The 16,520-nt window shown below is 35.8% G+C and overlaps 2 protein-coding genes across 2 annotated transcripts in view; both read right to left on the bottom strand.

Moving 5' to 3' along the window:
• Window positions 1-7,206, bottom strand: part of LOC144440857 (uncharacterized) — a 56,659-nt gene extending 49,453 nt beyond the window's left edge. The window contains exon 1 of the mRNA XM_078130287.1: window positions 6,858-7,206. Coding sequence (XP_077986413.1) covers window positions 6,858-7,057 — 200 coding nt within the window. The 5' untranslated portion in view covers window positions 7,058-7,206. The remainder of the gene's footprint in view (window positions 1-6,857) is intronic.
• Window positions 7,207-11,546: 4,340 nt separating this feature from the next.
• LOC144441056 (uncharacterized) lies at window positions 11,547-16,310 on the bottom strand. Its single transcript, XM_078130573.1, has 6 exons — window positions 16,188-16,310; window positions 14,386-14,461; window positions 13,676-13,762; window positions 13,136-13,162; window positions 12,579-12,685; window positions 11,547-12,246 (listed from the first exon to the last, which is right to left on the bottom strand). The coding sequence occupies exons 1-6, from the start codon at window positions 16,273-16,275 to the stop codon at window positions 12,233-12,235; spliced, it is 399 nt and encodes a 132-aa protein (XP_077986699.1). The 5' UTR covers window positions 16,276-16,310; the 3' UTR covers window positions 11,547-12,232.
• Window positions 16,311-16,520: the final 210 nt, after the last annotated feature.

Here is a 16,520-nt window from a genome sequence, read left to right as displayed (position 1 = left end):
GTAAACATGCCTCAATGTAGAAAATGTGTCATATGTCACTTACAACTAAAAGTTCATTATGAAAAACGTAATTTCAGCTTGACTGTGAAGTTCATTTATTTCACTTCATGTGACAACCATTGACCAAATTCATGGACTTGGTTTTTTTTAACAAAAGTATGAACCTCTGATGGACTTGTTTTTCAACACATGTATAAAACTTGTGATTTATTTATCTAAAATCAAGGTCACTAGAAAAATAAATTGCAATGATATGCGGTATTGTCAAATAAAATGATCTGAAGTGCTATTACAGTTACAGGTATAATGTACGTGCAGGTGTGTTCGTAACTGGCATTGCCGCCAAACATCCTGTCATATACTTAACAGTTCAGTGGAGCAAGGCTAGTACTACAAGGTCACGTAGCAAGACTTTTTGTTTTGTACTTTTTTCAAGAAATATTGAGTGTATTTGCAAGGAACCTGTTACTACTAGAGAGGGAGGAGTGAGAATGGGGTAAAACTTACAAGGATTACCATAACATGTACTTTGTACCTTGTGCCATTAATTTGGTGGGATTTTTCTAACCTCGTATCAATACCTGGGGAACTCAGGTAGATTTTTACCCATGTGTACTTTATCACCCATAAAAACATTGACTACATAAACACACTGATACTAAAAACAAATTAAATAAATACAATTTAAATATACCTTTTCGTAAATGAAGAAATTATTTGCAAGTTTGAACTTTAAAATGAAATATTGAGAATGATAACAAAAACTCATTTATCTCTAACACCTAACATGTAACTTGTCTATACGTATTGACACATAAAGTTACATGTATACATGTAGTACTATGATATAGTCCTTCAACAGGTGTTTTTTTCACAGCCCCTATACTTTACATTATAAATATTGCATGAATTGATATCTTTTATTTTCTTCTTTAACTGTAATAATCAAGTAAAATCCTTGACTTTATGTTAAAGTATAAGCATATGACCATTATCTCTGTGTTTCCCTACCTGTATTGCTCTCTAAGTATTTAGACCAATAACCTTTAAGGTCAAAGGTCAACACCATAGAAACTGAGGAAATCACTTTCTCTGACAAAGAAGATTAAGTCTTGATCATTTGTGTCAATTTCAGCTGTTTGTTTAAAAATTAGAATGAAATGTGTATTTATGTCGTGAATTACATGGTAAATGTACATGTAAAGGTGAAATGCCAGTTTATGAAATCTGACAATTTGGTATTAAACAATGTCTACAATATGGTTTGAATATTTTACTTCTCTGACAACTACATGTACATTGTATAAAATCAAGAACAATTAGTGTTTCTTTTATATTTGAATACGGTCTCCCTGGCATAAGTACGTACCCTGGTCTCCATACGGATGAAGTTTTTGAATTCGTTATTTCCCCCATTCAAAATCCCCATTCGCATGGATTCTGCTAGGCCAGGCATTAAAAGGCTGCACATTGTCCCTAGGGAGATATTTTTTGACCCTGGCATTGGCATGTTCATACAGTGGAACAACGTTGTTCAAATATAACAGAGCAAGTTTCAACAAAGCTTTTCTCTTCAATCATGCGTGACGTTAGAGAGAGAGAGAGAAATAAATAATTGTGATCACCCTATAACACAATTATAACAAGGATAAGCCTTTTCCTTAGACAGATGCCCCCCCCCCCCTCCTCCAACAAAAATCTGGAATCAATGTTTTCTTGTACATCCTAAAAACACCCAAATTATTAAATGGACAATGCTTCCTAACCAAATCCTTGTACATAGGTTGCACATACAGTTTACTGCCTAGCTTACAATATGTTTGTACTTGATATACCTTTATCAAATACAAGAACAAAAATACAAAACATTCCATAGTCAATATCTAGGTCGCCATGGTCATGACAGCTAACAGTTGATAGTAGCCAGGCATTCAATGTAACAACTTGACACTGCCCCATAGGAACACTTGTATGTCATCCAGTTAATATCATAAAATACTTGAAACTCCAATTAAGAAGAATGTAGTTACTGTTGCTACGGTAATGTGTTAATCTATCCTGTGTTAGAGATACTTTATTACCATACCAGATGAATGCATTGAATGGATAGGGTTACATGTAGGTCAAAATCATCAAACTTTATGTCAAGTCATTTACTAACTCTATTTACTGGTATGGCCTGAATTATGTCACCACATCATGCACACTAGTATCAATGTAGTGTTTCCTTTAACTTAACAACAGTGATTGGAATTTATGTCTTGCCTTTGGATACCAAATGATAATAAATAGCTGAATAAAAATCACCAAAATTAGTGTTTCAATGTAAATGTACGTAAGCAATATGTACAAAAAACACCTTCAGTCTATCGAATAAGATAATTGTCGTTATTCTCTGTTTCGTGTGTTTTTACAGTTTTGTTTTCACAGGAGTTTAGTTGATGTGTATTTTTGTTTTTGTTTTATTTGAGTTATTTCAGTTAATTTTGAATACATATGAACAGTTTGCCCAGAATGAGTTTAACGCAATATAATGTAAGAGTGAATGGAGTACGGACTCGACTAGTTGCTCGACAACTATTTTCCGTTTTCTCCTTTTCCATATTGTTTTTTGTCAATTCTTTACAATTCTGGAATAAATAAAGTAATGCTGAATTATTAGGATAGTACATTACAATGAATCAATCAAACTTGCCCAATACTAAAACAGTAAGCTCAAAATTGTTTTACAAGTCTTTTAAAAGTTCTGTATTTTAATTGATTAACTTATAACAAAGTCATTTGAGTGAATTAAGCCAGGTATTAAACAATCATTATTTCATAGTGTTCATTTGGTTGAATCATGTTATGATGGCTCCCTAACATATGTCGTGACCATCAAATGACAACACATTAATTGTAATCGCTGTAATATACTTCCTATATAGGGTGACATCCCTGGTTGGTCACAGGTGTTCTGGTAATAAAGGTATTTGTCTTCAATTCTAAATACAGTTGCAACCAACAAGAACATTTACTGAAATTGGGACAAAGGGTGTTGATCATGTTTAAAAATAATTTGTAAATAGAATTTGTGAAATTGATTTGTTATGTTCAGATGGGAAAGTTTAACTTTAATGAGCCTGTCATCGCTACATTGTATCATAGACCCTCCACCCACATCTATGATTGTATGAGGGGTGATCCTGATAAAATAGCATTATTGAAATTATTGTTTGGGTTGTTATTCATACTACAAAAAGTCAGTCAACATAAAAATTTTAAAATATAGAGTCTGAATTTGCCAACTTGATCATGTACATGTAGTTTTGACCACAGTCACTTGTGGACTGTCATTACAGTATTGAACAGCCTTATTAAAAAGAAGTAAAGTACTTATTTTTTGCATTCATACTAATTTATTATATATACATTTCTATAAACTGAACCCATTGAATGTACATTTCTATAAACTGAACCCATTGAATGTACATTTCTATAAACTGAACCCACTGAATGTACATTTCTATAAACTGAACCCATTGAATGTACATGCCTGAACCCATTGAATATACATTTCTATAAACTGAACCCATTGAATGTACATGCCTGAACCCATTGAATGTACATGCCTATAAACTGAACCCATTGAATGTACATGCCTGAACCCAGTGAATATACATTTCTATAAACTGAACCCATTGAATGTACATGCCTGAACCCATTGAATGTACATGCCTATAAACTGAACCCATTGAATGTACATGCCTGAACCCATTTCATGTACATTTCTATAAACTGAACCCATTGAATGTACATTTCTATAAACTGAACCCATTGAATGTACATTTCTATAAACTGAACCCATTTCATGTACATTTCTATAAACTGAACCCATTGAATGTACATTTCTATAAACTGAACCCATTGAATGTACATTTCTATAAACTGAACCCACTGAATGTACATTTCTATAAACTGAACCCATTGAATGTACATTTCTATAAACTGAACCCATTGAATGTACATTTCTATAAACTGAACCCATTTCATGTACATTTCTATTGCCTGAACCCATTGAATGTACATTTCTATAAACTGAACCCATTGAATGTACATTTCTATAAACTGAACCCATTGAATGTACATTTCTATAAACTGAACCCATTGAATGTACATTTCTATAAACTGAACCCATTGAATGTACATTTCTATAAACTGAACCCATTGAATGTACATTTCTATAAACTGAACCCATTGAATGTACATTTCTATAAACTGAACCCATTGAATGTATATGCCTGAACCCATTGAATATACATGCCTATAAACTGAACCCATTGAATGTACATGCCTGAACCCATTGAATGTATATTTCTATAAACTGAACCCATTGAATGTACATTTCTATAAACTGAACCCATTGAATGTACATTTCTATAAACTGAACCCATTGAATGTACATGCCTGAACCCATTGAATGTACATTTCTATAAACTGAACCCATTGAATGTATATTTCTATAAACTGAACCCATTGAATGTACATTTCTATAAACTGAACCCATTGAATGTACATTTCTATAAACTGAACCCATTGAATGTACATTTCTATAAACTGAACCCATTGAATGTACATTTCTATAAACTGAACCCATTGAATGTACATTTCTATAAACTGAACCCATTGAATGTACATTTCTATAAACTGAACCCACTGAATGTACATTTCTATAAACTGAACCCATTGAATGTACATGCCTGAACCCATTGAATGTACATTTCTATAAACTGAACCCATTGAATGTACATGCCTATAAACTGAACCCATTGAATGTACATTTCTATAAACTGAACCCATTGAATGTACATGCCAGTGGTACAGTATATGTACATATGACACTTTATAAGAATATACATAAAATTTATGAAAAATACAAACTTTTTCTTACAACTTAAAACAAGACAGTTGAACAGCATAATTACAGCCTACAAAGTACTGTGTGTTTGACAAATCGATGAGAAGTGAGGTCACAACCTGCAGTCACAATACACTCCAGTTAACAGAGTTGTTACTTTCATTAATCCAAATACATTGACTTGGGGCTGATTTGCCAGGCAACAATCACTTTTATTATAGTAATCACTTAGTAGTGTTACTGTTGACAACCTGCAGCTGAGGGGAGGAAAATGTTTTCCACATCACTACACTACACACCCCCCGGGAAGCAAATCAATTTAATGAAGTTCCTGTAGACCAATTACAGCTGAGGGGGGAGGGGGAGGGGGTGAGAGGAAAGTATGTTCACCGTCGTTACATAACAACTCCAGGAAATTAATTATCTTTATTTAGTAGTGTTACTGTGATGATCTACAGCTAGGGGGGATGAGGGGGTGGGATGGGGGGGAGAGAAAATGTTTTCCACGCCGCTACATATCACAACCCCAGGAAACAAAGTACTTTCAATTATAATACAACATGTAGTAGTGAGAATCTGCAACTCAAGTGGAAGGGGAGGTATTTTCCACATAAATACACAAGTCTACATCCCCAGGAAATGAATTACACTTATAATAGTAGTGTTACTGTTGACAGCTGAGGGGAGGGAAGAGTTTTCCACATCACTGCACCACAACCCCGGGAATGAATTGACTACTTTTTTCATTCACTTTTCTTTTCTTAGCCAACATTTTTTCTTATTTTGTTAAATTCACATGAAATATAGCCAGTGAAATAATGTGTAAATCTGTGGGTTGGCCAGTAAATGAAGAAAACCCCTGGGAATCTCACGTTAGTTCCTTTGTATTGTAGCTACGTGTATATGTACAGTTAGGGAACATAAAAAAATAATGTGTTTCGGATAACCCGACTGACCATAAACATTTTTTTTGCATGTAGAAATGTAAAATGGTGACATTTTACTTCTATTTCCATTTTCAAATTGATTTTCATGCCTTTGCCTCATCTGTGGTCATAAATCAAATTCTAGAAAGAAACAAGTCCCTATAGATAATATAAGTTACAGTACAGTCTGAATGACATGTTCATCTACTTAACTTATAAATATCACAGGTAAATTCTTTGCACAATTCTGAGTATGACAATATACAAAGTCATCTAACATGGATTTACAGACAAAGGTTTGTCTATAGTGACATACAATATACACTTGTACACTTGGCAATATAAAACCACACTGTCTTCACTCTAAAGACCTTTCTTCAATATTTGTCTTTTATTTTTGTCAAACATAACATTTTGAAATGAGAATTCTTAAGATCAAATGCCAACACTGATGAATTTGTATGTCCAAAATTTTATTACAAATATCAGTGAGTAGTAGGCAAGAAATAAAATATCTATAAATATTTGTTTTATCTTTAATACCATGAAATGATTAAGCTGTCTCATCCATAATGTCAATATTCAATATTTAATTTGGAATTTAATTTCATTAACTAGATTTCATTAAGTTGAATAATAAAATGCCACTTCACGTAGTGTCCTTGTCTTATTGGCATGGTGTAATGTTTTAATATCACAATGTGTTGATGTGTGCTAATCAACAGGTAGTAGTCAATTGTCTTTGTAAAAAAACGTTATAATTTTTACATTTACTGTTTTACATGGGGTAGTTGTTTCTCTATCCATTTAAAAGTGACTGGATATTCGTAACACTCACGAAATAGTTGACACTGTGGTATCCAAATATGTTTATACCAATTACATACTCATTTCACGCCGTTATGTTGTGCGAGTCATGCATTGAATGGGCGATTTAGCGATTAGCAATGTTTCACTAACACATTGACAACGCAGTTTCCAATATCTGTACGACTCATAACCATAATGAAAACAAACATATGTAACGGTCTTACCTCGTGTTCTTGGATGCTAGAAGTTTAATCAAACCCCACAGAAAGTCTTCCGATCCTGAGTGACAGATGAATGACATCACAGTCTTTGATTTGTCCTTGTGGAGATCGTCCACGAAATACTCGAGGGCTGCATGAGCTTCTCCGCTGTTGTTTTGCATCAACAGTGGGAAATACTCCCTCTCTTTCCAGTGCAGCGCCATTTTGGTACAAATTCACTACTTACATATTATTTGAGAATATTATGGACGGATTGAACAAAGTTTCTTACTCGGTGATCAGTCAATTTAACAACATTTCGGCTATCATTGACAACGAGTCGTTTCAACAGGTGTAGCTAGTAGTGTTCATGTTGCTGGACGTTGTCATGTTTGTGCTCTATTTCTTATGCAAATAGTTATGGACCGCCTAGGCAGCATTAAAAATGTAACTGAGTACGCTTGGCGTCGTTGATAGATAAACTACCAGCTGGGTTACAAACAGTAACATTTCTAACGGAGTTATGCAAACAGCAATGACGGGTCATATTTTATCATTACATTTTTTGAGGTTGCCATTTCATCGATTTTTAAGCTCAAGAGTTCGTCCAAGTGTAACGATGGACTGTAAACAAGGGGTTTCCCTGATCACTACCTTTTGACCCCGTTGTAAGACCTCTAGAGGTCGCTGTTTATCTTGCCCATTTGGCATAAATCGTACTAGATGGTTGGTAATAGTTGTATGATTTGCAACACACTTGTTAGTTTTATTCCTTATTATTTTCATAATTGCATACATATTTTACTTTTTTGTTAAAATAGAGAACATGGCCATGGCAACTAGATTAGAATGCCTCATTAATTATTAACTACCATACAGACTTACAAGTAACCATAGACCCTCCACCCACGTGGAGGGGCTATGAAGTAACCATTATTATAAATACACATTATCAAATATCCTGATTGTAAATAAGTAAATAGACAAACAGAAAAACTGGTTAATTGGTGATTTAACCATAAAAGAGTCAAATGAATACAAGTACCTCGGATACTGGATCACACGTAATCTTTCTGACCATACCCACTTAGAAAATTATCAAAGAAGTTTGACAGCTTATTCCCTATCATGAAAAGTACCCTTGGTAACCATGGTAACATCGACAGGGTCAATTTTGGCTCATCTCTATGGAATCACATAGTGCGTCCAGTACTGGGATATGCAGGTGAAATACTAATACTTAGTCGAACTGACATGGAATGTTTAGAAAATATGCAAATATCTGTGGATCATAACATGCCCCTATACCAATGTTACAGGCCCACTTGGAAAACTTATCTAAAAAGTTATATTTACTTTAGCTTTTCGATGCTTGGCAATATATATCTCAGAGGCTATGAATAACCTAAAAATTGCCTAAATAGAAACAAAAAACTGCAGATCTGCCGGGGGGGGGGGGCCTTGGACTCCATCACCCCAGAGGCCACTCATTCGTTAAACCAACAATAAGATTCACCAAAATTGGTAAAAAAAAAAAAACCTTGAAAAGCTTCTAGGGGAGACCCCCTCGGACCCCCCCCCCCGCATAAGAGGTAGACATGTCCAAGCCTCAAATCAAAGTTCTTCCCTCCACCTCTTACTGTCAAGATGCTGTGAAACTTTATTTCAAACATGTTTCAACCTTATGTAGTTGCTTTTTATATGTTAGAACTGTCTTGTAAAGCTTGCAAATTATTGTCTGAAAGTGTCTGTGAATAGCCTAAACATTGCCTTTAGAAGTAAAGAACCTCCAGGGCTTCTAGGGGAGACCCCCTCGGACCCCCCCCCCCCCCATAAGAGGTAGACATGCTCCAGTCTCAAATCAATAGAAAGTTCTTTCCTCCACCTCTTAGTGTCAAGATGCTATGAAACTTTATTTCAAAAATGTTTCAACCTCACGTAGTTGCTTTTTACATGTTAGAGCTGTCTTGTAAAGTTTGTAAATTATTGTCTGAAAGTGTCTGTGAATAGCCTAAACATTGCCTTTACCCAGTCTCAAAGCTCTTCCCTCTACAGCTTACTGTCAGACGCTATGAAACTTTATTCAAGGGGGTCAGTGACTTTTTGTCGGCCCAATGGAATAAAACACTGACACCTCCCCCCCCCCATCCCCCAAGCTGGAGAAACTGACCTGTGTTTCTGAATGTTTGAGCTCACCAATCAAGTTTCCGATTTGTATTTTCAGTGTGTCACCATACCATAAAAACTGTCAACGATGTTTATTTAATTGAAAATCAAACATGTATGAAATATGTAGTTTTCTAAATATAATCTCTGTGTGATAGAACAGCATCTTTTTACTCTCTGTATTACCATGTGCGAAAACCAAACAGAAAATTGTGGCAACAAATGTAGGTGTTCAACATTGACATAAAAAAAATCCGGATATCTCAAAGAAGCAAAGAAAAAAAAAGTTGCCAGCATAGGCGAAGGAGAAAAAAAATAATTCTCAGGCAAGCAGGTGGGGAAAAAATAATGACTCTCCACCAATCTTCCAAGCCCCCCCCCCCCCAGGATATCGAATGGTCTACCCCTTAACAAATCTCAAAACACTTAGAGAAGAAATAAAAAAAATCTCTCAGACAATAAAATCCAGCAAATAATTTTCAAGTATGATGAATCTAAATGGAAAGAAGATATGAAAAAAGTATAGTCTCATTCACTACCGTAGGTTCAAAACATCATTCTTTAGAAATGGAACCGTATCTTAAATCAGTAAATGACTTCAAGGGGCCACAATTAAAATTTTAAGCACGATCCTATACATTTGGACTTTCATATGAAAAGAGAAAGTGGGAAAAATGTGACTCTGATTGCTACTGTCCCTGCTGTGGGCAAGAAGATAAATAAATAAATAAATAAATAAATAGTTACAGGAGGTCGATAGCACAGAAAACAGAGATTTCTGTGAAAAGTTACTGGGTCATGGAAATTAAACCATCAACTCAATGCTACAATCAATAAAAAACAGTCATGCTTGGGATAGTAAAGTTTGTGACGCTTTGAATGATTTCCTAACCTTACATCATCTTAGAATTTGATATAATTTATAGTCACCGATCGTGAAGAAAGTGGCACAACAATCGAAATAAATGATTACTTTGTTTTAACAAGTGTTCTGTGCAATATGATATGAAGGCTTTTGGCCTTAAGTAACTTGTCACTCTGATAGATTTTGCTTGACGATTTAAATGTAATTTCTACAAATCAAATCATAAGTTCTCGAAGTTATTTAGCATCCACTGTACAAGTCTGATGTGTTCACAACTTTAAGCCGTCTCACAGTCATCACTCTCCTCTACTCTCCTCTATTCTCCTCTACTCTCCTCTCCTCTCCTCTACTCTACTCTACTCTCCTCTACTCTACTCTACTCTCCTCTACTCTACTCTACTCTACTCTACTCTACTCTACTCTACTCTACTCTACTTGTATCATTCTCTTAAATCTCTGTCTAGCATAGTCCAGAGACTTGTCGTTAATTTTGTCTGATTATTGTTTTGATTTGAAAGATGTGATGCTTGAAATATAAAGTGACACCACGACTAGTCTCCAGACTATGTCTAGCAGTGAAGGGAAAACTATTTTTACGTGCATTAGGGAGCCTTCAGTATTTACAGGGGGCGGAGGACTCGGGGGTGGGTCACATTTTACAAACCTGTTCTTGGCGGAAGGTCATATTTTGCATTACAATGTTTAGGGGAGGGTCACATTTCACAATCCGTAGTTTTGTGACCTAATTGAAGATTCAATTATTGTAAATTGGTTTTGTATTTTTTGAGATGTAAAAGTGAGATTAGCACTCAATATTTATTTTTACAAGTACTTTACATGCCAAAATACAAAAATAAAAATATATGTATTGTAAGAAAATTGTTTTATAAAAACATTTTGTTGAGTGTACCATCTTACCTTATCACTCACACTGTCCGTGAATGTTGTGTAAAATATTATGATGATATCGATGATGATGATGGTGATGATGATGATGATGATGATGACGATGACGATGACGATGACGATGATGATGATGATGATGATGATGATGATGATGATGATGATGATGATGATGATGATGATTTAGTTTTGAATGTCATAGAGAACACGGACAGTGATACATGTACTGGCTCAAGTAGTACCAGCGAGTCAGATTAAAGTGACACTGATAATGGCAATACTGAAGGTGAAGGTGATGATGATGACAATGATATCAGGGAACTTGTACAAGTGACCAGATCAGACAGAGTATGCACAACATGGAAAGCACGTTTTAGATACTAACTAGATTGTGTATGATTATACGAGAAATGTAACTAGCCAGTCTTTAACTGTTTGTCACTTTATATGTATAAATATTGCTTTCTAATACAGAGTCAAAATTATTTAATTTGTATGTATACATACATATAATGGGAATATTGATTAACGTTCAGTGTATGCAATTGTAATGGGGAGGGTCATGTTTTACAAAATGGGGCAAAGGGTAGGGTCACTTTTTACAAATGGAGAATGGGGGGGTCATGTTTTATTTAACAGACCATGCACGTGTGATTTCCTCCGCCCCTGTAAATACTGAAGGCTCTCTTAGAGAAGTCATTGTATAAGTCTTTACATAATCTGCTCCTTACTTTACAATTACACAATAACACTCAAGACATATCATGTTAATTTATTCAGTTTGTGACTTTAATATGGAAGTCATTATATTTTGTCAACACGTTAATTGTCGACGCACCTGTCATAGTTACAATACATAGGGTGATATGTAGCCCTGAGACTGTGACCTGAGTCTAGTCATAGCAGAATGGAGCTGACCAATAGTATCTTTCCTTTCAAGAACTCTTGATATCATGAACAGTGTGTACACTGTTCAATCACGGCATTCGCCCAAAATACGTCAAATTTTGAAACCGTCGGCTATCAACCATAACGCACAATGTAACTCAGAAATATCACATATACGATATATTTGTTTTCGAAAATATTTGAACTTTTGTTGAAAATATGTGGAAGAGGCTTGAGGCAGTTCATATTAACTTAACATAAATGCTAAGTAAGTTGTGTTTTCAGTTTGATTAAATTTGTATTAATTTCTCAGGTACGGAATCATTGTTGAACAATTGAAAGTGACTTCAATGACGTCACATCCGTTGTTTCATCATCCATAGTACCATCATGACATCATCATAGACGATTTCCGGTAAATGACTCGTTCCAATACAAACAGATAAGTGTTTTGGCTATAACACACCAGGCTATTGAACTTGGAAGCACTTAATTGAGCATGGTGGCTCACGTGTACGTGGTGCAAACTGAGATAATCTAAACCTTAAAATCTAATGTCATGCTTTTCCGGTCGTCATCAGGGAATCAAAACTGAAACAAAATGAGACAAAAATATGATAATTATTTTCCACCCTTTGTTATATTTCAATGATTTTTCACTCTCTCAAATTATCATTGTGATGTCACATGTTCTGCATTTCATAATCGATCGAATGTTGAACGTTTCTTTAAAATATACTAAAACGGCAATACTCCAAATTTAGTGCAATAGACCTTGGCGACTTTGTATTTCTGAATGTTGTATGGTTACAGTATCTCTCTTGATTTTCACTGAATGAATTTTGATTTTTTTCTTCAACAATGTAGCAGCAACAATTTAATGTTTTTATTTGCTATAGGTCAATCATGTTAATAAAACTTACCGGGTGAGGGTTCAGGTCCCAAGTGTTGATCTAACAGCGTAGTTGATACCACACCATGAGGCCAGTTGCTAGCAGGAGTGAGCCAGTTGTCTGGATGTAATTTGCACCTATAGGATAGAAACGAAAAAAAAAGTTATAAGTTTTGTTTTGTGACAACAAAATTATCGCGTATAATGACCCGATATCGTGCGTAAACTATGGTCGTTGGTGGCACTGTCTTGACCCAAGAGCAGTGACATATTGTCGAGATTCAACACCAACAGTAACCCACATTTAGTTATACCTTAACGGTAATGTTATGTAACATTTGGAATATATTGTTCAATATGGTCATGTAACGTTTAAATTTTTCACACAAAAATAATTAATCTTTTCTCCATGACGATTTCAAATGTTTAAGTACAAGTACAAGCTAAGGTGGTTTTAGTAGCGAGCATCCCAAAAAGTGTGGGTGTCGGGATATATAGAACGGAAAAAACAACATATTCTGGTTACGTCATATGACAATGGTAAAATCCACTTCATCCAGTGAAAAAATATTAACATTTGCAGCTTACCTGATTCTGCAGTTGTTGGTGCATTGGCTGAGAAAAGAAAATGAAAATTAGCTTATTAAGTGTCAGAACTCTTATGTTACAGTACAGGTTGTTTGTATGAAACTACAAAATACCATTAGAAAGGGAAGCGTCATATTAAGCAGACAAAGAAAACATGCAAGTGAGAGAAGAGAGTAGTTTGGGTAATATGCTCTACCGATTCAATTGGTACAGCGATTGATAATAAAGAGAGGTGAAGATGTTAACTATCCATTGATACATATATTAGATGATGAACTCGTACACGTCTGTCTGTCTGCCTGTCTGTCTGCCTACCTCTGTCTGTGTGTGTGTGTGTGTGTGAGTCTGTCTGTCTGTCTGTCTCTCTCTCTCTGACTCTGTCTCTCTCCCTCCCCCCCCCCTCTCTCTCTCTCTCTCTCTCTCTCTCTCTCTCTCTCTCTCTCTCTCTCTCTCTCTCTCTCTCTCTCTCTCTCTCTCTCTCTCTCTCTCTCTCTCTCTCTCTCTCTCTCTCTCTCTCTCTCTCTCATCTATAAAACTTACTTCCAGATGCTGCTGTGGTACCTCCAGTACCAGCTGCAGCTGTCGATCCAGCAGCAGCAGCAGTCGTTCCAGCAGCTGCCGTAGTACCTGAGTTAGTTTACGAAATATATATATGGTCGTGAATAAGTTGTTTGTTTATTTGTTTACTTGCTTTTGTTTTGTCGTATACATAACTATCAAAGCTTTGCAACAAGGTTTGCAACTAAGACTGTACGAATACACAGTGGTATGATTATATGGACATTGCAGATCTAGCCACAAAATTATGTTGTTGGCAAGCGACCTCTCTTTCTAACTCTTTCTGCCCACAGCATCTAGTAGATTTAACTAACATTCTGCTGTCTCGAAAAACATTGTCAAGAAGTATAACCAAGTCTCTCGGCTATCTATCCAATATTCGAGAAATCTAATTATACGAAATGTAGTAATCATTTTTGTGAACTCTGTAGCTCTAGAAGTGCATGAAATGTGTGTCGTCTAACGAAATACAAAACCCGGTCGCCATTCATGCAGTCAGACTCTATTTCGGTCTTGATAAATTTTGAAGCAACCAATTTTTAAAATAGTATTGCGAATCTTTACACAGAACGCGTGTAATATATTTCGAATAACCGCTAATTTTGAATGTATAATTAAATAGGTCAATTTTAGCGAAATTCAGCCCTCATAATTAGTGTTTTTGCGTAGTTGCCATGACAACAATGACCTACCATAGACGTAGGCAACACAGCAGACGAATAAGGTGAAGATAAAAACTTGCTTCATCATCTTGTCTGAGATTTAGATCTGTAAGGAAAAGATAAAACAGTCTAAATATTTCACACAGACACCAATCTACTATAATATTGGTATACGATACGTACATGGTGGTGAAATGTTATACCCCTTTCGTTAATGTGGCCAGATAGCGCTTCCGATGAATATTAAAAGTATTGGCATGACGACGGCCCACCCGGGGGACACGTCACACAAACCTGATCACACTAGGCTCTAGAAGAAAGTTCTTAGAAGCATAAAGAATTACACGTAGAGACAGCGCCATCGGTGGTACAATTATGAGATGTCGGATTATGTACAGCATGGGGAGCTGTGTGGAGCGCACACAAATCGTCCGCTCCCTGCAGGTAAACATGCAGACGCCACTGACCACAGTAGTATGTCTATTGTTAACTATAGATAAGAAAAAAATTCGCCAAAACAATCGCTATTGTTGAGTTGTTGTTGTTGTTGTTGTTGTTGTTGTTGTTGGTTGTTGGTACGGTGTGTATTTACAGTTGTAGTTGCATTGTACGTACGTTCGTTATATTGCACCCCGCCCCAAAATAATGAATGCTATTTTAATACTAGAATAGTACTCTTAACATCAAAAATAAAGGTTTGGTTTTAGATGTAGGCCTAAAATAATGAAGAGTTATATATATGATAACAGCACGTATCCATGACGACCGCCACCCAGTACGTGGAATCATGCATATTATAATAGTAGCCGTCGGCTTCCTTTGAAACGCGAGTCATTGCCAATCTTTATGTCTAATTTAGGTACCACTTCGAGGGAAAGTTAAACAAAAACGACCATTTCTTAACATTAAAATGGAACCAAAAAACCACATATTGTATACGAATGAAGGTTGACCAGGTAACTGTATCATGTGATACCGTGACGGTACTAGTTTTTTGGCTGTGACGAATCTGGTACTTTTTTACGTTTTGCGTGCTTAGGTTTTGTCATTGAATAACACGATGTAATACACGAATTGAATAACATTTAACATCATCGCATGGGCGCTACGACAGCGCGAGTGATCCTAATCTCTAACCGGGGAAAACAAAGGGGGGGGGGGGTTCCACTGCCATTGTGAGTCAGAAAGCATATTTTTTATCGCCATGACATTACCTCCATACATTTGTTAACGTTAATGAGAAGACAAATTGTGTACTTTCGCCATATCTATGTATCCATGGCCAATTGCCATCCATTCCATGACGACGCCGTTCGTACGTAGAATATCGGCAACCGAATACGTGGATGTCACAATGAAGACCAAGAGAACATAATTCGAAACACATTATTAAGTGCCGTCTTACTAAACAAAATCTTACTGACAATTTGCAACATTTTGTCGTCAGGTACAACAAAAATCATACAAACACTGTTTGTTTCCATCATATGGTGTGCCTTGGTGAAATCTTACCAACATTGCTACCATTGTCTGAGATAGTGGCCTATCATAGACATTGTAAAAATCCATTTTTTTTCAGGAATGTCAAATGAACCAATGTTACTTCATAATTGTGTAGCAATTTTTGTAAGCTTTTGTTGCGCAGACAATTAAAATGTATAATATTAGTAAGAATTGTGTGGTGCTACCAAACGACAACTGCCAATTAGCTAGTTTCTATTGTACCTACTTTCCAATTCAGTACGTACATATAAGTCTAATGTGGATTTCTGATGAAAAAAAATACATGAATTCAATGTTAATTCCCGTGGCACAAACAGTCATCTACGTACCTGATGTACAACTAACACGGAATGGAAATCTTGGCAAACTGGTCTCTGTTGTTCTATCTGGGCTGAACACTGGGCGTTCTCGTCTCATAAACGGTGCTTTTTATACCCTTCACTGTCTATGCTTCAACATAGGCTACGATTACCGGCGTCTTATAGGCTGATTTCTCAATCACGTGATCGGTGTTTACTCACGAGGGCGGATGGTGCCTTCTGTAACCATGCTAACCGTTAATAAAGCCCACGATATTTATTAGTGGGAGTGGATATTCTCCGTCAAGTAATATAGCTTTGACAATGAAGAACGGAATATTCCGACATAAATTGTCACGCTTT

Source organism: Glandiceps talaboti, chromosome 10, assembly GCF_964340395.1.
Source record: "Glandiceps talaboti chromosome 10, keGlaTala1.1, whole genome shotgun sequence".
In the NCBI taxonomy this organism is placed as follows: Eukaryota; Metazoa; Hemichordata; class Enteropneusta; family Spengelidae; genus Glandiceps; species Glandiceps talaboti.
This window is presented reverse-complemented; position numbering and strand designations above follow the sequence as displayed.